Source organism: Rattus norvegicus, chromosome 2 (genome assembly GCF_036323735.1).
Source record: "Rattus norvegicus strain BN/NHsdMcwi chromosome 2, GRCr8, whole genome shotgun sequence".
In the NCBI taxonomy this organism is placed as follows: Eukaryota; Metazoa; Chordata; class Mammalia; order Rodentia; family Muridae; genus Rattus; species Rattus norvegicus.
In genome coordinates, this window is record NC_086020.1 from 209,471,613 (window position 1) to 209,493,677 (window position 22,065).

At 36.1% G+C, this 22,065-nt stretch overlaps 1 protein-coding gene across 5 annotated transcripts in view; it reads left to right on the top strand.

Moving 5' to 3' along the window:
- Positions 1-22,065, top strand: part of Dpyd (dihydropyrimidine dehydrogenase) — an 865,876-nt gene that overhangs the window by 177,711 nt on the left and 666,100 nt on the right. For all 5 annotated transcript variants that reach the window (XR_005500378.2, XM_039103213.2, XM_039103214.2 and 2 more), the window contains exon 4: positions 5,048-5,135. Coding sequence is in view for 4 of the 5 variants with exons in the window: in XM_039103213.2 (XP_038959141.1) it covers positions 5,048-5,135 (88 nt within the window). In the remaining variant the exon portion in view is untranslated. The remainder of the gene's footprint in view (positions 1-5,047; positions 5,136-22,065) is intronic.

The window sequence follows — 22,065 nt, forward strand, 5'->3', positions numbered from 1 at the left end:
TAGAAACATTCAGTATCTGTGTTAGATATATCTTGGACAGAAAGATACATACTCCTCATCCGTGTGTGTGTGTGTGTGTGTGTGTGTGTGTGTATATATATATGCATATATATATACGTATATATATATATATGTGTGTGTGTGCATATACACATGTGTATGTGTATATAATATTTTTAAAGTAGAAATATTCCATCATCACTAAATAACACTAGCACATACATCTGTATAGAGATTACAGAGAGGAAGCCAAGACACATACTATCTACTGTGTATTGATTAATATTTTGTCCAAATGATGAACTAACACCAAAGATCTAAAAAAGGGTTAGTCAATGTACAAACATATTAGAATGTTTACATGAATACTCATTTGACCAATTATATCAGTATGAATTAACGTAGATTACAATAAAGCATTGATAGCTTCATTAAATCAAAGCTTAACAAAACTAATATAGCATATACTGTGTTCAACATTTTTCAGTAGATGTGTGTATATGTGTGTGCACATAAGTGAGTGAGAAACTGTAATTTAGCTTTTCAAGTAGACAGTTCTTTAAGAAGCATAATTTAAAATTCCAGCTGTTGTCAATGCTTATTAGTAGAAGGAAGTATCTTTTCTCCTAAAATGTGTGAAAAATAATTTGCTACTTGCTTATTTATTTTGAAGTAAAATGGCCCATACTCTTCATGTCTGCTTTCCCTGTAGAAAGATCTTAAATAAATATTTCTAGAATAGCTTTTTCCCTTAAGTAACAGAGTGGAAGTTTCCACGTGCCTTTTGAAAATCCCCATAATCACAAAAGATTAACATTTATTAAGCATTTCACATATTGCTTTTAATGAAATCACTTTTATGCTCTGTGCTAAGTATGAAAATGGAAAGTTTGTTGGTAGTTAAATTTATGATGTTTCACTACTTTTAAAGATAATCTAGTATACAAGCTTAGTATGGATTTAATTATCTGCAAATTAAAAATATTACATAATTATTTATCTCAACTAACTTTTGCCCCTTACTGTGAATTTAAAATAAACCTTATTATAACACAGTAACTGTGCAAGCCAAAGGGTTCTTCAATGACTGAAGATACAAACAACTGTAATTGAAATGTTACTTCTGAGGAACAATTTACTGAGCACTGTGGTTTACCATAATTGTTGACATATCCCCTGAAGTACTGTGTCTCTGATTCTTTTCCTGGCATCAATCATTTAAAGCAATTTAGGAAATAACATCTGGACACACATTTCTGCTATTTTATATACTTCATTTGTTTTCATCATTACGATTCAGAACCTTTCCGATTTGGTACAGTAAATATACTCTGTAATATCTATTATGGCATTGTCAGAGGATAATTTATTGTGAGATAGAAAAATAGGTCAACAATGATGTCACTTGATGATCCCCCCTCCCCACGTTTAATAAAACATCTCACCAGTATGCATTCCAGTACAGTGGTTGATATTTTATTAGGACTACCTGGCTATAGCAGTAGTGTAATTACTGAGCTGTCAGAGTGATAAGTGGGATTAATGGCAGCCTCATGCACTTTAGTCTGCAGAGCGCTTAGAGAATTGCAAGATGGTATTATTATCAGAGTCTGCCCATTCTGGCATATTCATGGCACCAAAAGAAAAAAAAAAGAATGCTACAATTCTGGTTTGCATTGCCCTGCCTCATTAACATCTGACATTTCCAACAGCTGTTATTTGTGAACTAGCTCAATAATAAAGGGAAAATTATTTGGTAAAGAGGCTTAATAACCACAACGAAAATCCTTACATTGTCAGTGCTGTTAAGCGAATCTGTTTATGTTGAATATAAGATTTCTCTGGAAGGACAGGAAGACATGCTGTATATTAATTCAGTTCATTCATATCTGCTAGGCTTATAAGATCATTTTTAGTCATGCATTATAAGTTGACTTGGTTGCTTCAAAGAAGAAATGCAGAAAAATTGGCTAGAGATAACTAGAATCTTTATGGTGTTATTTCTCTGGCTGTTTGGTACCTTTCCTTCCTTCCTTCCTTCCTTCCTTCCTTCCTTCCTTCCTTCCTTCCTCCCTCCCTCCCTTCCTTCCTCCCTCCCTCCCTTCCTTCCTCCTTCCTTCCTTCCTTCTTCCCTCCTTCCCTTCCTTCCCGTCCTTCCTCCCTCCTTCTCTCCCTCCCTCCCTCTTTTCTTTCCTCCCTTCATCCCTCCTTCTTTCCTTCTACACTTACCTGCCTGCCTGCCTCCCTGCCTTCTTCTCTTCCTTTCTTACTTTTCCTTAATGTGTGTGTGTCTATTGGTGTGTGTGTGTGTGTGTGTGTGTGTGTTTAGCATATATAAGAATATATCTTAATCAGTTATGAAATACATATCTTTAAACTTTAATGTAATATCTAGATGAAAAAGTATGGCAGAACTTTATTATTTTGCTAGTATTTCGACTGTGTTTATTGCTACTTAGTAGAAAGCCTTTCACTACACTATTAATGACCACCATATTTATCTACACAGCATTTCTCAGACCTTATTACCTTGCTTCAGGTTCAAGGACCACATTGGGTGAATGTTATTTTCCTGTGGCGTCACTTTGTGATGTATGTAATAGGATGTACTTTTAAGCAATTATTTTTTTTTGTTACTGTTACTGTTGTTGTCGTCAGAGAAAGTGATTTATGGGAGAAATAGCATTCTGAATGCATAAGTATGAGAGGATAAAAATCCAGCACAGTGACAGATGTGAATCTAACAATGGCATTCAGAGCAATGACAGGGGAGAGGTTTAATGAGTACATTTCACAGAGGACAATTGGTTATGAAAAGCCTTCAGTACTCATTGTGAAATTTTTAATTTAGAGAGAAGGCTAAGGGCATAAGCCATAGAAAAGAGACCAGATTTAAAAACAAGATATTAATTAGGTTCTGAAAAATTGCTTCAGACAATGAAGAGGACGGCCATACATAGGAATGACAGGGAGACAGCTATTGTTTCCTTGAAAGTAATGAACTCAGGTCTTTACACTTGGATGTGGATAAAAATGAGGGGTTTTGTTCCCATGTCAATGAGTAATGCTGGGTTCATTTTTAAACAAATTCTTAGAGAATTTTGGTCTTCTAACACACACGGGAGTAGTATCCTCTCTGAAGTTGTGCCTCCGGCTTAATGTCTTTTTTACCCTCTCTTTGGATTATACTAAATCCCATAATGTTATCTGCCCTGCCATAGTCTTTCTTCTTCACACCTTGCCATGCACCATTTCCACTCTGGAGTCATTTTTTTTTCTTTTCCCGTGCTTACAATCCAATATATATTTTCTTCATTGGCATCCACCTATCCTTCAGGTCCTCAATTAGTATTATTTGACCCAGCAAATCTTTTCTGAATGCCACTCAAGTATTACTAACCACCCATACACTCTCTTACAAGGTTCTATTTTGCTATGTCTTAAATTTATCCTGTTGAAACCTACATTGCTCTCCATATTTCTTGAGTTTCTTTTAGCTGTATATTAGGATCCCCTTGTTTATGCGCTCCATGTTTGCTGTTCATTTATGTAACTGTAATAAAATAACTGAAGCTGCATTATATTCAAATGAAAGACATTGATTTAGTTCAACATTTTGGAAGTTAAAATGCCAAATCACATGAAGCAGGTCATTGTGTGAGCCTTATTATCACATGCTACATGTGAGAGATACCATATATCAATAAAAGACTCAAAGAGAGCAAGGAAGGAGTCAGGTTTATCCTTTTATTTGGAACCTTCTACAAGAACTGCCATGACCTCATCAATTCTTTCTGATACCAGTATCATAATGACTTATCTTCCCAGTAGACTATATTTGTTGAAGGTTTTATACTACCTTCCAGCTCTGTCTCTCTGAATACCAAACTCCTAACATATTAATACATGGTAAACAATCTCAATATATTGTATACGGAATTAGTAAATGTTTATTAAATGAGTGAGTAAATGAATACATGCAACATACACACACCACACACAGGCACACGCATGTACACATATACACACACATACACACACACACACACACTCACACACAGGTATAAATGAAGAATGGTGCAGTGTTTGTATCTGTATCAGTTCCACAATAACATTGTGGCATTATTGATTTCACACTGTGGTTATTAATATCACTTCAGAGCCCGGTAAATTTTACATCCCAGAAGCTCCAATCAGCTTCCCAAATGGGACTTAGGTAAACGAATCTCTAAGCATGTTTGTTGTTTTTGTCCCATGAGGAATATTCTGAGTTAAAAATGGGACGAGCATTTAGGTAGATAAAGGATCTCTGCGGAGCAGTGCCCCGGGCTAGGATAAGGTGTCTGTGTCTCTAAGCCCCTCACTCACCTGTCATTACATGAGGCCTGCTACTAGCAAGGTTGTTCTTGACCTTATTCATTTCCCTTAAGAGGAAGGGAGCTGGGGAAAATAAATGCTTTATTCTTGAAGTGCATCTGTGCTACTCTTTGAAACAGTTGCTACAGAACTAACTGGCTCAGTGAGTGGAGGGCATGCTGAAAGTCACTGGAGAAATAGAGTAGGAAAGGAAAGAGGGAAGAAGGGAGGTCCAGAACAGCAGGAACTTCATAAAGGGAAAATAACGGCACTATAACTGTTAAGATATTAAGATCTCTTTCAAATTTGCACAAAAATTGTGGTCTTTAAGACATACAGACTTTGTCATAATTATTGTGTATAGTGAACAGTATACTGGTAGATCAAAGGTATAAGGTTCCACAAGGGAGTGATTGATGGATCTTCAGAATGTACCTTTTAAAACTAGGAACAGCTCTGAGAGGACAGGAGGTTAAATGCTGGAGGCCACTATTCTACATATTTCAACAGGCATAAAAACGTAGACGACACAAGCTAAGTATTTACTGGGTCACTTTTAAAAATGCAGGGTTAAACGTTTAGATTTTGGTTGTGTTTATTAAATGTTAACTCTAAATTGGTATAAGATAACAAATGAAAGTTGCTGTCATTTTCTTTATCACTATGTTAACACAGTCATTCTCTTCCCTAGATGCTTGAAATGTGCAGATGCTCCCTGCCAGAAGAGTTGTCCCACGTCTCTTGACATTAAGTCATTCATCACAAGTATCGCCAACAAGGTGAGCTTAGGGTTCATGGGCGTGAATCATTGCACTCAGGAACTCACAGAAGATGAAGTTTCTTGTTCAAGACCTGCACAAGATAAAGCCAGTCAACATTCCATCGTGAGGGTGGCTCCCTTAGCTGAGAAGCTAGTTGATGGCTTCTGTGAGAGGAGAGTCAGTATTCTTTAAGACATTGACTGCTAATAGGTCAACTATGTTCTAGTGGATGGCCATATACCTCTGAGAATAGAGACAGGACAAATTAGAATTGAAAGGCTAAAGAAAAGCAGGGGAGGACATGAATTTGGCCATGGGATGTGGTAGTTCTGAAAGTGATTAAGGAATTAGGAGGAATAGAAAGTGAATATGATCAAGCACGTTGTATGAATGTATGAACCTTCTGAAGAATTGATAAAAATACTACAGATGTTTTGAGATAATCAGGTTAGGTTGTAGGGGTATGACATTAACCTGTGTGGCCATATTTAGCAAGATTTGAAGTCCTAACAATTTAGGGTGGCTGCTTGATTATTAATCCAAAGAAAATAATGTACCTTGTCACTAACCTCTATGACGTTTTCCAAAGCTGTTGCCACGTGAATAATATTTCATAGGCATATGTCCTGTGGTATTGATATGAAATTGCTTAATGTGTCAAATCTTATAGAAGTTTTTCCATTTTTATTACTAATATTAATTATTGTCATTAATTAATGACATTGGAATTAATTAGTTAATTATTATTCATCAGTCCATGTCATTGTTGAGCGTGAAGATGCCCTTGCTGTACTTTGTCATCCTCATTATTATTACCATCATCTCCATCATCATTTGAATAAATATAGTGAAAGATAACTAGAAACACTTTTAAAAAGTTAATTGTAGTTTGTTTTGATTGATGCTGCATTCCATGTAACCCAGAAGAATTCTGCATGCAACATGTGTGAAATGAAGAGTTGCGAGCCCGCTTCCTTGGGGAAGTATTATTTTGCCTTAGTAAACAGGCACAATATCTGATGAAGAAAGGAAGTGGTAACAGACAAGTAGATTGTGACTACACTGTAAAAACCCATGAATAACATACTCTATGATTGGATCTTGATCCCTTAGTGACTCGAAAATCTGCATTGCATTTTCAAAGTAATTCTGGAAAGGGGTCTAGTTTTAAATATCACAGTATACAAGAACTTTGTTGTATGTATCAAATACTATCCCGTAGAATAGACATTATATCGTCTTCATTTAAAAAAAGGGAACTTACCAAAATGTACAAAGTTTGAAGTTTAAAATATTTTTTAAAACAAATAACAGAATTAACAGTATTCATCCCAGAAATAAAGAGATTGGTTGATGGCTATCGGTCTGGAAAACCATGCTAACTAAATTGTCTCTGTTCTGACCTGTCCTGGTAGTGTCTAAGTTAGCTTAATGGACACTCACTACTCACATAAGATCCGCACAGATTCACAGGAACAATGGCAAAACAGAATACTGGTATTCTCTAAGAGGCTTATATGAAATTTTAGAGATATGTAAATCATTACCTTTTTGTTGTGGTTAAAATACCTTCCATCTGTGGCTAGAGTGAAGACTCGGTGGTTAAGAGTATTTACTGCATTTGTAGAGGACCAGGATTAATTTTCCTGAATCAAAATTGTAGCTCAGAAGCATGAATAGTTCCAATTCTAGGTTATCGGCCATACTTTTCTGAACTGGGCAGGTTTGGGCATAGATGAGGTTCAGATACTTATGACAAAAATACAAGTAAATATTAGTCAGTAACAACAACAAACCCAAACCTCTTTCCATTTTCGTAATTTATCCGGATGCTGGTGTTCATTCAAACGTATTTACATATTAATTTAAATATTCAAGATTTACCCTTTATCAAGCATCACTTGTAACAATTATGAAAGCTCAAATGTTAATTTTCTTCAACCCTTGAAGGGTCTTGGATGTATATTGACAGTGCACACTGTAGACCACCACATCCAGTTCTGCCCGTGGACTTCAACACAGGACGGAGTTCACTTCAGGGTGAGAGGGTAATTGAATCCCTGACTCAGTGAGCCATGAGCCTCTTTGGGAAAAAGATGTCGCGGATGTTGTATTGTACTAGGGCTTGTGTGATTCACCAGAGGTTACACCAATGCCTCCATTCTTTATTTTCTTACAAACTGGATTACAAGTCTGGTTTCGAAAGCTACACTCGGTTCTATTGTCCCTCCACAGCCAGCTTTTCTGTTTCTCCAGCGCAGGCCTTTGTTTGCAGTTGTCTCTCTCCATCGGAAGTATGTGTTTCAGAGTCCTCAAACTGTGAACACTGGGATATTTCTGGATAGTTTTTCCTTTTGAGAAACTCTACTTTATCTAAGAGTGCATAAAACCAATCTATCAACATACCAGGAAAAAGGTCTGCAAAAGTGTTCGTTTCATGATCCTGTCTTTTGCATAGAAATCATTTGTTCTCTTTGAAACTATTGTGTTAGATGATAAAAATATTGATTTCTCCCTCCTCCTTTGCAAACTTTTGTAGACTTATGTAGCTGTTAATTACAGACAAACTTAATGATGCACATAAGTGAGATAAAAGAGTCACAGAATGATTCAGTATAAGGTAAAAATCAATTTTTTGTGTGTCTGAGAGACGGCTCAGTGTGTAATGCACTTGTCCAAGCATGAGGACCTGAGTTTGAATCCAAGATCACTCAGAAAGTTGTAAATAAATTCCATCTGCATTTCCAGTATTCCTACAGTGAGATAAATTCGAAACAGTTGAAGAATCCCTTGGAGCTCTTGGGCTGTTAGTCTGGTTCATTCAGAGGCAAATATAAAGGGCTCTGTAGCAAAGTAGAGCATCAGGACTCACACCCAAGATTGTCCTTTGGCATTTGACAAGAAAGCTGTGGCACCCCTCTGCACGTACATAAACATGTGTACGTGAGTGCACACACACACACACACACACACACACACACACACACACACACACACACACACCCAAATTAGGGAAGTCTCATCTTTCTAGTAGAACTACTGGTATACTAGTGTTGTGAAGGCAACTGGCATAGAACTCAGAGGTGCACAGAAAATTTACACAGCAAATTTGCTGGCAATTACTATTAAAAGCAATAGTTCTATTTCTGGACAAAGTTCTCTTGGTATGCGTTTGCATATGTTTTAGATGTGTGTCATGTACGACCACAGAGTTGAGTGAGGGAAGCACATCATCTTCTGCGTTTGCATTTCATTTTCAACTGCAAAGTGGTTCATGCTCTCACAAACGACATGTTGATTATCTTTTATGGAATAATTAATGCAGACTAAAGCTGTAGTTGCATTACTTCTTTAATCAAAAATTGCCAGCTGCTCCTTGGTGCCTAGAAAGTAATGTCTGAATACATGTCAGCAATTGAGACTTCTCCCATTTCTATACAAAACTAACTGGATATACTCAAAACGCCCAGAAATCCACAATTTATCCCTCAGTAATTTTCAAATATATAAATATTTTGTTTCCTGGACATTGAAAGAAACTTCATCAGCCGGCCAATGAAAAAGCAATGTACATACGCATACACACAAACACACACAAACACACACAGACACACATACATATAAAACAAATAGTTTACTACAGCAAAATTTATATAATATATAACATTATGTATGTATACAACAAAATTATGTAATATGTAACAATAATTGTATTATACATGTTTTATGTATAACAAAACAAATAAGAACTTTATGTTGACTCTCGAATTCCGTTGCCATTGTCTACAATTCTGAATATGCCATGTGCTTTATGTCAGTAGCTCTAAATTCTTGTGCCAGTTGCAACAACTGTTGGCCTACCAGGCAGTGGCATCTATAACTCATGGGTGCCTGCCCTCAAGGCATTTATCTTAAGGGTTCTTTTGTACAGAATGAAGTTCTTTAATTCACGTCAACTATTTTCTCTTACAAAGGACAGTATTTTGTTCATGTTAATTGTACTTTGAAACAATTGATATATTATAAATGGCATCTTCAGTTAATATTGTGTTAACTTTGTTCTCATTTTGTCTATTTATGTTTGCATTTTATCTCGGAGTTTTCATGTGGAATTGGCTTATGTCTCTTGACATTCTCCAAAATTATTTAGAAGGGTTGTGTTCTTACGGATTTTACTCTTTAACTGTTTTTATCATTCGTTAGTGTAAAAAGGAATAAATTGCCCATTGAATACAGGGTGGCAATTTTCTTCTTTTATTTTATAAATTATGTTATTCCAGGGTCTTCTGTGACACAGATGTGTTCGGAAGGTTGAGTCAGTGTCACGTTAATGCTCGTTTTGAAGATAGTGTCCAGGCAAGGCTGTATTTTAAAGTCCACTTTATCAATGGGACTATATAGCTTTATTATGATTAATCAGTAAGCAATTTCTTTTATCATTTTTGGAATTACTTAATGTAGAGGTAAACCTCATTCAATATGAGATGATTTATCATTGGTTCCTTCATTCTTACCCTAAACCGTTACATATTAAAATTTCTTTTTTTTTTTCATGGTTCCACGTGGAGAGGTTTAATGAGAGAAGAAGAGGAGAGGAGAGGAAAGGCCGGCCATGAGCACGTGGAGGGAAGGGGTGGGGGTAGAGAGAAAGGACAGGGAAGAGAGGAAGAGCAGGGAAGAGAAGAGAACAAAGAGCAAAATTTCTTAATATTAATGGGAATTTATTTTTGTGTATTCGTTTTTTCCTTACTCTGTTTTGGAGGGAGAGAATTACATTTTAATTTTCTTCATTTCTCTTTTGAATTATACTTCGAATTTCTTTACCAGTTTACTTTCTTAAAAGAGCCCATTGAGTTTTGAGCTACAATTGTTGTATCTATTGTTTCTAAGGCTTCCTTTAAATTTACTTATAATCTGCCAATGTTTATTCAATTTCTCAAGCTATACTGTACCAACTATAGGTAAAATATTTACTTTTCTACTCTATAATTCCACTTTCCAGAGCTGCTAAGAGTCTGTTTATACCATCTGTTCTTTCTACTCATATTCTTGAATGCCTAATGATATAATTTTTATTCTGTTTTTTATTTGAGCCTGTGACAAAACTCTTATGAAGACCCTTGTTAATATGTGTTTTTATACAAAAGCTTTGTATTTGCTTTGAATGAGAAGTAACTTCTCATCCAGTTTTCTTGGAGCACCTCAAAATACATTTCTTTTTGTCAGTATTTTTTAAATCAAGCATGATCTGAGGATTAAGCCAAAAATATTCATATGTTATATATATAATAATTTAGTAAACATTTTAAAAAGTTTCTGAATAAGTAAACATGCATTTATGAGATGTTTGATATACTTATCTCAGAATTAATAGTCATTGATAGAAATCTTTTATTTTTTATTTTTATTAGCCATTAATTTGTTTATATATTATCCCCCTGCCGGCTGGTCTTCCCTCCAGGAAGCCCCACCACCTCATCCTGCTCCTTTTTTCCTCTAAGAGGATGGTTCTTTAACCACTCACCCACTTGCACCTCCTCCTCTAGCATCCATGTTCTCCGGGGCACCAAGTCTTCACAATACCAAGTGCCTTCCCTCTTACTGATGCCAGATGAGGCAGTCCTTCGCTACATATGCAGTGACAGTCATGAATCCACCCAAGTATACGCTGGTTGGTGATTTAGTCCCTGGTAGTTCTGAGGGATGTGGTTAATTGATACTATTGTTCTTCCTATGGTGTTGCAATCCTTCTCAGCTCCTTCAGCCCCTCCCCTAACTCTTTCTTTGGGGTTACTGGGCTCAGTTCAATGGTTGGCTGTGAGTAGCTGCATCTTTCTTAGTCCGATGGTGACAGAGCTTCTCAGAGGACAACCATGCCAGTTTCCTATCTGCAAACACATCTTGGCATTAACAATAGTGTTGGGGTTTGCTCTCTGAACATGGGATGGATCCCAAGTTAGGGCCGTTTCTGGGTGACCTTTCTTTCAGCCTCTGTTCCATTTTTGTCTGTTCCTTTTCTTTAGATAGGTACAATTCTGAGTTAAAAATTTGTGGTGGTGGCTCCACCCTCCATTGGGTACCATGTCTACCTATTGGAGGTGTTCTCTTCTAGTTCTATCTCCCTGCTGTGGGCATTTCGGCTAATGTCATCCCCATTGGGTACAGGGAACCTCACGCTTCATTTGCATCTGGGAACTATATTTTCTTTACATAAATAACTGCCCTTATAAATTCAAAATGAATTCTCCAAAATAGTCATATTCACATTATAATAGAATACTGATTTAAAATGATTAAGAAAATGCATGCACATCTTGGCTGAATATAATAACAATAATAAAGATTTTAACAGAGTCTCTCAAGATTAGTTAATTAAATGTATAAGTTCTACACATTGAATCTGATATTGTAGAATAATAATTTTACTAATTTAAAAAATGAAAGAGTGAAATATAATTTTGCAAATCACTGATCATACTATGTTGTGTTCAGAAGATCAATGGACCATGCCAATTGAGTCATTGGTGCTTACCTAATCTATTCTGTTTTGTTTTGAGATTGTGAATGATAGCATTTTATTTCTGACAAAGATTAGTATAATTTATGCTTTTCTCCAGACTTTGTTTACCTGAGTGTATTGGTGTCAGATACTCTGTTATTTAAAGAAAGTGTTAGCCAAATATAAATAACAAGCTGCAAACCACACAGGATCTTCAAATAATTCAGTTTAAGAAAACAGTAATTTTCATTGTATAGCTTAGGTCAATCTGTTAATAACAGATTTTTCAAATATATATATATATATATATATATATATATGGTGTAGGTATATGCATGTAAGAGCAGTCACCATTGAAATCAGAAGACAGCATTGCATTTCCCATGCAGGTGAAGTTACAGGCAGCTGTGAACGTACCAGTATGGGTACTGGGAACTAAATTTAAGTCTTCTGTAAGAGCAGTGTCTGTTCATAGCCCTGGAGTCCTCTCTCCAGTCCTCCAACCAAGTTCTGCATTAACACAAAACAAAACCAAAACAACAGAAAACAGCATGATGACATTACCTGTGTTTCAACAAAGGTAAAAATAGTCTTCAAAATTGTTTATTAATTATTTTCAAAACTGACTAATAACGATATGCCAGTGTAAATTTAGTGTCACATTTTATCCTGTGGAAGTCCCAAGACAAAGGGAATTCTGTATTAAGGATGATTTAGGGTTTTTAATATTAAAAAGTTAAAAAGAACAGACTACAAACTAGGCCAAAGAATTTGCATTTAATTGACATAACTAATCATCATATTGTTTAAAAGGTGTATTTGTAATCATGCAAGGGTAAGTGAGTTTTTACTAATTGCATATCTGTTTGATAGTGTAAATAACTTTCAAGAATCCATGTACACTGTGCTTCTGTCTGATATATACTACATCATCTGAAGGAATAACGTATTCTTTGTAATTCAGTATTAACATAAAAAGGACTGCATAAAGAACATACTGCTATCACAACAAGATTGCATGAGTACTGATAACATCTTCAGTGTTGAGTAAATGCAGTATACAGTGAACCTCATGTTAAATGTATTTGGGGTTAGTTTTATGAAAAGTATTTTGATAAATTAAAGAAATTAAAATAAATTAGTACAATCAATACTAATTATATTTTTGAAAGCAGTGGTAGGTTTAAATTAATGTGCATGGAATGGAGAATATTCTTGAGAAATCTATTTGCATCCACTGTATAATAACACACTGTCGTACATATCACAGCATACTGTCACTTAAGAAATATCTCATGTTCTTGGCAATAAAGAGCCAACCCTCAAAAATAGTCTGACATTTTCTAAACATGGAAGAAAACAGTGGTGTGAAATGACAGTCTAGTTATAATTCCTTAAATAACCAGGTATGTGTTATATGGGATGGTTAAAAAATCACATATAGTGTTTAGAAGACTTCCTAGCTCATGGGACCCAGGAATACAGGAACATATCTGCATACATGATGCATATGTATGCATGCAGGGCACATTATGCACATGAATAGGCACAACAGTTGGTGTTCTAAATCCTGTCTCAGATTAGATGACTTGAAGTCAGATTAGTTGATCATTTTCTTACATTTGAAAGATAATTTTGCCATTAACATCTGTCATTTTGGGAATAATAAAATCATATGTCTACTCTTCATGAAAAGTTGTTTTAAGCAAAATTCAAGCAACTGCGACAACAAAACTCAGGTGTATTTTCTATTGTCTGCCAAACTTTGCTATTCGGTATACTTTGAATTAATTGGAAAATGTAATATTCAGTCACATTGATGAGGCAGCTTTAGGGTTTTGGATAGCATTATTTTTAGAATGTGGTACTATTTGTAATGATCTATCTAGTTAAAAATACTAGAAAACCAATCTAATGTTATTATTTGTGTATGTGTGATTGCATGTACTTTTAACAGCAATATAAATACATTTAAGGTGTAATGCTTTTTTCTTTTTTTATTACATATATTTCTCTACTTACATTTCAAATGTTATTCCCTTTCTCGGTTTCCTGTCCATAAGCCTCCATTCCCTTCTGCACCCCCATATAGGCGTTCCCCCCCCATCCCCCTTACTGCCCACCATATTCCCCTGCACTGGGGGTACAACCTTGGTAAGACCAAGGGCTTTCCCTTGAACTGGTGCCCCAACAAGGCTATTTTCTGCTACATATGCAGTTAGAGCCCTGGGTCAGTACACGTATAGTCTTTCCATAGTTGTTTAGTCCCTGGAAGCTCTGGTTGGTTGGGATTGTTGTTCTTATGGGGTTGCAAGCTCCTTCAGCTCTTTCAATCCTTCCTCTAGTTCCCCCCAAAGGGATCCTGTTCTCAGTTCAGTAGTTTGCTGCTAGCATTGACCACTGTATTGGACAGGCTCTGGATGTGTCTCTCAGGAGAGATCTATATCCGGTCCCTTTCAGCATGCACTTTTTAGCTTCATAAATCTTACTTAGTTTTGGTGGCTTTATATATATGAGCCACATGTGGGGCAGGCTCTGAATGGTCATTCTTTCAGTTGCTGCTCTAAACTTTGCTTCCATATCCCCTCCTATGGATATTTTTCCCCTTTTAAGGAGTGGGAGCATCCTCATTTTGGTCATCCTTCTTCTTGAGCTTCCTGTGCTCTGTGGATTGCATCATGGTTAATTCAAGCTTTTTGGCTAATATCCACTTATCTATGAATGCATACCAAGTGTGTTTTTCTGTGATTGGGTTACCTCACTCAGAATGATATTTTCTAGTTCATTCCATTTGCCTATGAATTTCATGAAGTCATTGTCTTTGATAGCTGAGTAGTACTGCATTGTGTAGATGTACCACATTTTTTGAATCCATTCCTCTGTTGAAGGGCAACTAGGTTCTTTACAGCTTCTGACTATTATAAATAAGGGTTTTGTCCACAGAGAATATAAAATTACACCTTTTAAAATGTCTTATAAAATGTATTTTTTTATTGTTCTGCATAATGAAACTTTTCATTCTTTCCACATTTATTTTCATTATTTATGTTAGTTTGTCATTAAAAGTTCTGGAATATTTTACTAATTTTTATATATTTTAATAATGGATTTAGTCTTTATTTATTAGAAATAAATAGCAGTACATATTTGGCCTTAGAGTTATATTGGATGGGCTATAGTCATGGTAAACTTTATGGCTTAGAACCTAGGCAAAAGTAAAATTTAAGATCCATAGCAGATAAATATGAGCATCATAAGTACATATTTACAAATATTTTACTGAAAAAGCATTATTGAAAAGGCGTCATACAAAGATAGAATGACACTGCATATGTAGAATTTCTTCTCAAGTCCTTTCCAGTAATAAATTCTCTTCCATCACAGTAATTATTTATTATATAGAGGGGAAATTTTTTTCCAAGCACAGATTAGAAAGGTATTTTTAGTTATAATTTATTCTTCAGGCTGACCAAACATTCAAGAATATATGTTGTCCAAAATTATTTCTAAGTATTTCTTGGTACATGTGGAATCACAAGAAAAATACATTCGAAATGACCTGTGTGATTGACCAAGTCAGTTGGAAGTTGGCTTTGTCACAATGAAGAAAAAGAATAAGTCTAGGCTGGACCCCAGAATCACCTTTTAAGATTTGTACATAGGCTTGCAATTCCTCACCTAGGGAATGGGAGACAGTCAGATTTCCCAAGGTCCAGATCTTGTGCGACCTTGTCTCAAAAAATCATTGTAGATAATACCTGAGCATGGATACTTAAGGTTTCCTGCTCTCCTTTACACACAAGTATGCCCCAAACACCTGAACTCACACTTACTAACACACATAAGTTGGATTTGGGTATGAATGAAAGTGTCGTTCTGTTTAAGTCAAGGAAAGGCATAGTGATGATCCAGGTTCCTCATTATCTCTCCTGCTGAAGAATTGTTTGCTCATACATCAAACAATTGTTGTATTGGTTACACCTACATGTCTCCTGAGTTGGTGCCACTAATTCATGGGTGGAATTATAAGTAATTATGTTTATTAAGTTGAAAAAAGGAGACAAGATGCAAGAAACGTAAGGAACAGAAGTGACTTTCTTGTTTTGATTAGATACTTTATATAACATATTGTGTGCCAATTTTCATATGTTTATAACAATTTATGTGGCTTTCCAATGGATGGTTGTTTTTAGACCATCATAAATAGCTTTTGCATTTCCTTTCTTATTATTATGCATCAAACGGATTTTATATAGATACTAAAAGTAATAAAACTCAAGTAATTAACATTGACAAAAGCTTTTGGGGAAGAGAAAATCTATATGAAGACTGGAGAGCTGGCTTATGTTTATTAAGTTATTTAATGGGCAACATTGTATCTTTGTCAAATCTATATCAACTTACAAAAGACATAATCAAAATAATCATATCTTTCTTTTTTCTTAAGTCCTAATCTGAGAATTATATATTTCCCCAATTGAAGGGCTTTTTTGTGATAGAACTCAAATCTGGGAGTATCTCCATTGTCTATCTCTGTGTACATAAATATGAATATGTGTATGAATATGTGCATTTATAACTGTGTTTGTATGTATTCATGTATAATTGTATGTATGTGTAACTATGTGTATATGTTCCCATGTGTAAATGTGTATGTGTGTTTGTGTTTGGATATGAATAACTGTGCATGTTTTATAAGCATGTGTGTGTCTGTGTGTCTGTGTGTGTGTATGTTTCAAGTTTAGCAACTCATAAATTCCACAAGAATGACATGCTAATTTCTTTACACTTTAAGTTTAACTGAGAGCAGTTGACTGAATTTGTGGTCTGAAAATATGTAATTATATTGTATAAAATTTATCAAAATTTAGCCTATGAAGATAGGACTATCCTATCCTTTTCTTTCCCTCTTGACCTTTTAAGAATGTGTTATGAGGGTAAAGGTTTTATTTATTTTATTTATTTTTAACAACATTTCACTAGATACCCCAGTCTGGATTTCCACTCAAAATCCTCTTTCACCAGCCTCCAGAGCTCTGAGTTGCGGTCATACACCACCACAGCTGGATCTGAATGTAGGGTTTCTATGTTCCCCGATCAGGAGAAAAGGCTTTTTATGTGTTCTGACTATAATTTATGTTTTTGCCAAATGATTGAGACTCACATGTAATACACAAAAGCATGATGATAGCTTTACACAAAGTAATCCTCTTGGTCCTGTCTCTAGCATGTGATACTAAAATCATTTTCTATCCAATTAATTTACACCCATGTACTCATTCGTACAGAGCTTACGCCAGGAATATGAGCGGTGTTAATTCACCCTTCTCACACATGCAAACTTACTGAGGTTTAACACAAGTATTTTTTAAATGCAACAGATTGGAGTGTATCTTGGAAGGATGATTCCTTCTGTGAAAACTGTCACGGGAAAAGGGAAGAACACTTTAAAATAAATCCACCAGCTCTATTGATAATCTTGTAGTGATATGAAGGCCTGAATACGGTAGGACTATTTGTTAAATTAGTTACACTGCATGACAGAAGAGCAGGATGGTAAAAATTTTCAGTTCCCAGTAATGACTTTGAAAATCATTAAATTATAGAGAAATGATACTAAGGAAATTTCAAATTATAATTTAAAAATAAGAACCAAAGTATTAAAGTTGAAAGTATCTTAACTAAAGTACTTATTTAACTAAGTGGCACACAGTGGACTGAAGAATATGCTATTAGAATAGTCAGGTACAACCTGGTAATTTACACCTGAAAAAAATATAGAACCAGTAAACTTTCAATGGTTAAGCTTTTGTGTTGGTTTGCAAATAACCATTGTTTTAAACATCATTTTCCCTCAGAGTTTTGGCCGGAGCTGTTAATCAACCATCCTGTGCTCCACAGAAATACCCATTAATAAAAACAAACAAACAGAAAAGCAAAAAAAAAACATTATCAACAACAAAAACGATCAAAATAATAATTAAGTTCCCCCCAAAGACTTTACCTAAAGGGAATTTTTTCATCTCTTCTAACATACCCTCTATATTTTCTCTACATGATGAAACAAGTGCTAAAATGTTCTGACAGAAAACCAAAAAGAAAGTGTTGATGAAATCTTGGTCTTCTAGTCAGAGTCAACCTAGATGCCTATGATGTACCTTCTCTATTTAAATTTTCTATCTTTTACTCTTAAAAGGTAAGAGAAAAATACCTTGAGAATCATCTCACTGGCTAGAAGGACATGACTGATTTTGATCCTATGGCTTCCAGGGAAGGCTTGAAAAGGTGTCCTCTTCTTGTAAGGATTGTGAATACTTTTACTCTGAGTACTCACATCCCCAAACACTGGACTGATCTGGGCATCTTGATGGTGGGATGTGAGGTTATTTATTTTATAACAAGATTATTTTTATATCTCAAATATAAAATATTTTTAGTTTAATTTTCTGAATTCATATTTTAGGGTTATAAAATTGCCACACGAGCATGACGTAAGAGATTAAATAGTCCTGAAAGGATGAAAAATGAGGTGAAAATTTAAACACCACTGCAAATTTTAGGCTCAACTTTTCACTTTTACATGTATCAACTGTTAACACATTCTGTTGTTTTTCCTACTATGTGTTTATCTTTGTGTGTCTGACATACTGGGTATATTATTATTTTTATTAGGCCCTGTTATTTATTTGTATTAGATATTTTATTTATTTACATTTCAAATGTTATGCCCTTTCCCAGTTTCCCCTCAGGAAAACCCCTATTCCAACTTCCTTCCTCCTGCTTCTCCTGGGTGTTCACCCACCCACACACTCCTGAAGCCCCACCATGGCATTCCTCTACACTGGGGCATCAAGCCATCACAGGACCAAGGGCCTCTGCTCCCATTGATATCTGACAAGGCTGTCCTCTGCTACTTATGCAGCTGGAGCCACGGGTCACTCCATGAGTACTCTTTGGTTGTGGGTTCAGCTTCTGGGAGCTCTGGGGAATCTGGTTGGTTGATATTGTTGTTCTTCCTATGGGTTGCAAAGTCTTTCAGCTCTTTCAGTCTTTCCCCTAACTCCTCCGTTTGGGACGCTGTGTTCAGTCCAATGGTTGGCTGTAAGCATCCACCTCTGTATTTGTCAGGCCCTGGCAGAGCCTCTCAAGAGACAGCTACATCAGGCTTCTGTCAGCAAGAACTTCTTGGCATCCACAATAGTGTCTGGTTTTAGTGACCTTAAATGTGATGGATGCCCAAGTGGAGCAGTTTCCAGATGACTTTTTGTTCAGTATCTGTTCCAACTTTTTGTCTCTATATTTCCTCCCTTGAGAATTTTGTTCCCCCTTCTAGGAAGGACTGAAGCATCCATGCTCTGGTCTTCCTTCTTCTTGAGTTTCATGTAGTCTGTGAATTGTATATTGGATATTCTGAGCTTTTGGGCTAATATCCACTTATCAGTGAGTACATACCATGGGTGTTCTTTTGTGACTGGGTTATCTCACTCAGGATGATAATTTCTAATTGCATCAATTTGCCTAAGAATTTCATAATGTCATTGTAATTAATAGGTAAGTAGTACTCCATTGTGTAACTGTTCCATATTTTCTGTATCCATTCCACTCTTGGAGGATATCTGGGTTCCTTCTAGCTTCTGGCTTTTTTTTTCTTTTTGATTGATTTATTTTTGCACACCAGATTTTTTTCCCCTTCCAGTCCACCCTCCAACTGTTCCACAACTCATACCTCCTCCCTGTCTCTCCAGGCTCCACAAGGATATCCCCATCCCACCAGACCTCTAAACTTCATGGGGCCTCCAGTCTCTTGAGGGTCAGGTGCATCTTCTCTGACTGAACCCAGACCTGGGAGTCCTCTGCTACATATATGTTGGAGGCCTCATCTCAGCTGGTATATGCTGCCTGTTTGGTGATCCAGTGTCTGAGATATCTCAGGGGTCCAGGTTAATTGAGACTGCTGGTCCTCCTACAGGGTGGCCGTCCTCCTTAGCTTCCTCCAGCTTTTCCCTAATTCAACCACAGGGGTCAGCAACTTGTGTTCTTTGATTGGGTTCACATATCTGCATCTGACTCTTTCACCTGTTTGTTGGGTCTTTTGGAGAGCAATCATGATAGGTCCACAGCCTCAGTAATGGTGTCAGGTCTTGGGGCCTCCCCTTGAGCTGGATCCCGCTTTAGACCTGTCACTGGATCTTCTCCATTTCCATTCCTGCAGTTCTTTCAGATAGTAAGAATTATGGGTCAGAGCTTTGACTGTGGGATAGCAATCTCATCACTCACTTGATGGCCTGTCTTTCTGCTGGAGGTAGGCCCAATAAGCTCCCTCTTTCCACTTTAGGGCATTTCGTCTAGAGTCCCCCTTTGAGTTCTGAAGATCTCTCACCTCCCAGGTCTCTGGTACGTTCTGGAGGGTTCTCCAAAGCTCTTAGCCTCCAAGGCTGCCTGTTTCCATTCTTTCTGGTGGGCTTCAGTCCTTTTCTCTAACCCAATACCAAATCATGTTCCCCTCTCCCCCCAACTCCCACCCCCTTCCCTCCCTTGTCTACCCCTCCGTCTCATCCTCCCTCCCTCCCCTCTTGTGGTTGCTTTCTTCTCCCTCCCAAGTTGGACTGAGGCATCCTCACTTGGCCCTTTCAATTCGTTGACCTTTTTGAGTTCTGTGGACTGTATCTTGGGTATTCTGTACTTTTTTTTGGTCAATACCCACATATTAATGAGAACATACCGTACATGCTCTTTTGGGTCTGAGTTACCTCACAGGATGATACTTTCTAGTTCCATCCATTTGTCTGCAAAACTCAGGATGTCCTCTTTCTTAATAGCTGAGTAGTATTCATTTCTCTTTTCCTTTTGGTACTTAGCTTCAACTGTCACAGCTGAGAAAATATTGCCCATTCTAGCTTAATGATATTTCCTGATGCAGAAACCAAAAATGAAGAAACTGTGCAGCGTATTCACCAAGCGGAATTCAAATACAGTCAACATCACAAACTATGTTCTCTATAGTTTACAAAGAAAAGCGTGCGCGTGCGTGTGTATGTGTATGTGTGTGTCTCTATGTGTCTAAGTATCTGTAAATAAAAATATGTGTTCTACCTAAATCAAGACATTGAAGTGGCATGTTGAAGTATCATGGCGAGATGGGTAATACACTTTAGAATGAATCTTGTCATAACTTCTTATATGCTGTTTGGTATCCATCAGCCAATCACTTGATTTTTCTGCTTGTGTTTCTCAGTTATGAATTCAGGTTCAAATATACTTTTATTATATTTCTAGTATATATATATATATATATATATGTATATATATATATATATATATATATATATATTAACCATTAGACACTGCTTGTTGTGAGGAGTCACACAAAATTAGGCAAATATTTCAAACCATCACCAGTGCTGCTAAAATTATAGATTTTTTTCTTGATATAGTTCTAAAATGATACATTTTTAAACAATAAATGGATCTATATACTGTGGTGATAACTTTAATCATTTTGCCTATTTTCTCTTCTCTTTTATTGAAATGATGTCAACATTTTCTTAGTCAGATTTTTCTCTTTAACTTGTTGGTGACCTGTTTCTTTAACTTACTATTTTATCATTACTGCTATGTGTTTATTTTTATCTGTTAATGGTTTAGCATGTTTCAGATTAGTCTACTTTCCATGGTGATGTATTAGAGATGATCAGATGGAATCGAGGATTGTCAAAGTACTGGGAAAATATTTAAGAACCATTAAACAAAAGCTACACTGCCGACATGAGCAACAATGTCTATCTGCACAAAATTCTCCTCTTTAAGTTTTGTGCAAGTATGGCACACTTAGGATAACCCCGTAAGCCCAAAGAGATTTATTCTAATCTTCATTTTATTTGAATTCTCTTATTTTTACCGAATGCCCATTATCTTTGCAGGATTCCCTTCAAGACACCATTTTATGTTTATGTGTTATGTCTCTTTATTCTCTTTCTGACTGTCCTGCTTTACAAAACTTTAAATTATTTCTTTTTAAATTTTCGTTCACGATTTGAATTATCTTACTTGTGAACAAATTACTACTTAATTATTAACAATAAAAATATCATAAGCTAGTTTACAGGCATCCAGTGTTAGGTAATGGCTGAGGTAATGAATTGTTTCAGGTCTCAGTCAGAGTCCATGTCATGACTGCCCGCTGCATCATTGGTGAGAGGCTGAGTTTGAGAGACATTATCAACTGAGGGTCTTGAAACGAGTCAGAAGGGACAAGGAGAAAAGCACCTAACTCTTTTAAATTTAGCCATGCGGAAGCTTATACAATATAATTTTTCTTGTTTCTATTGTCTTAAAAGCTGTTATTTCTTTATGAAGGTCACATAACAAGCTCCTAAGTCACTTTGGGTAAAAACGTGAAGGAGAATTTAGGGGAAAGCTATACTATCATGCGTTGTGGATGATACTCTT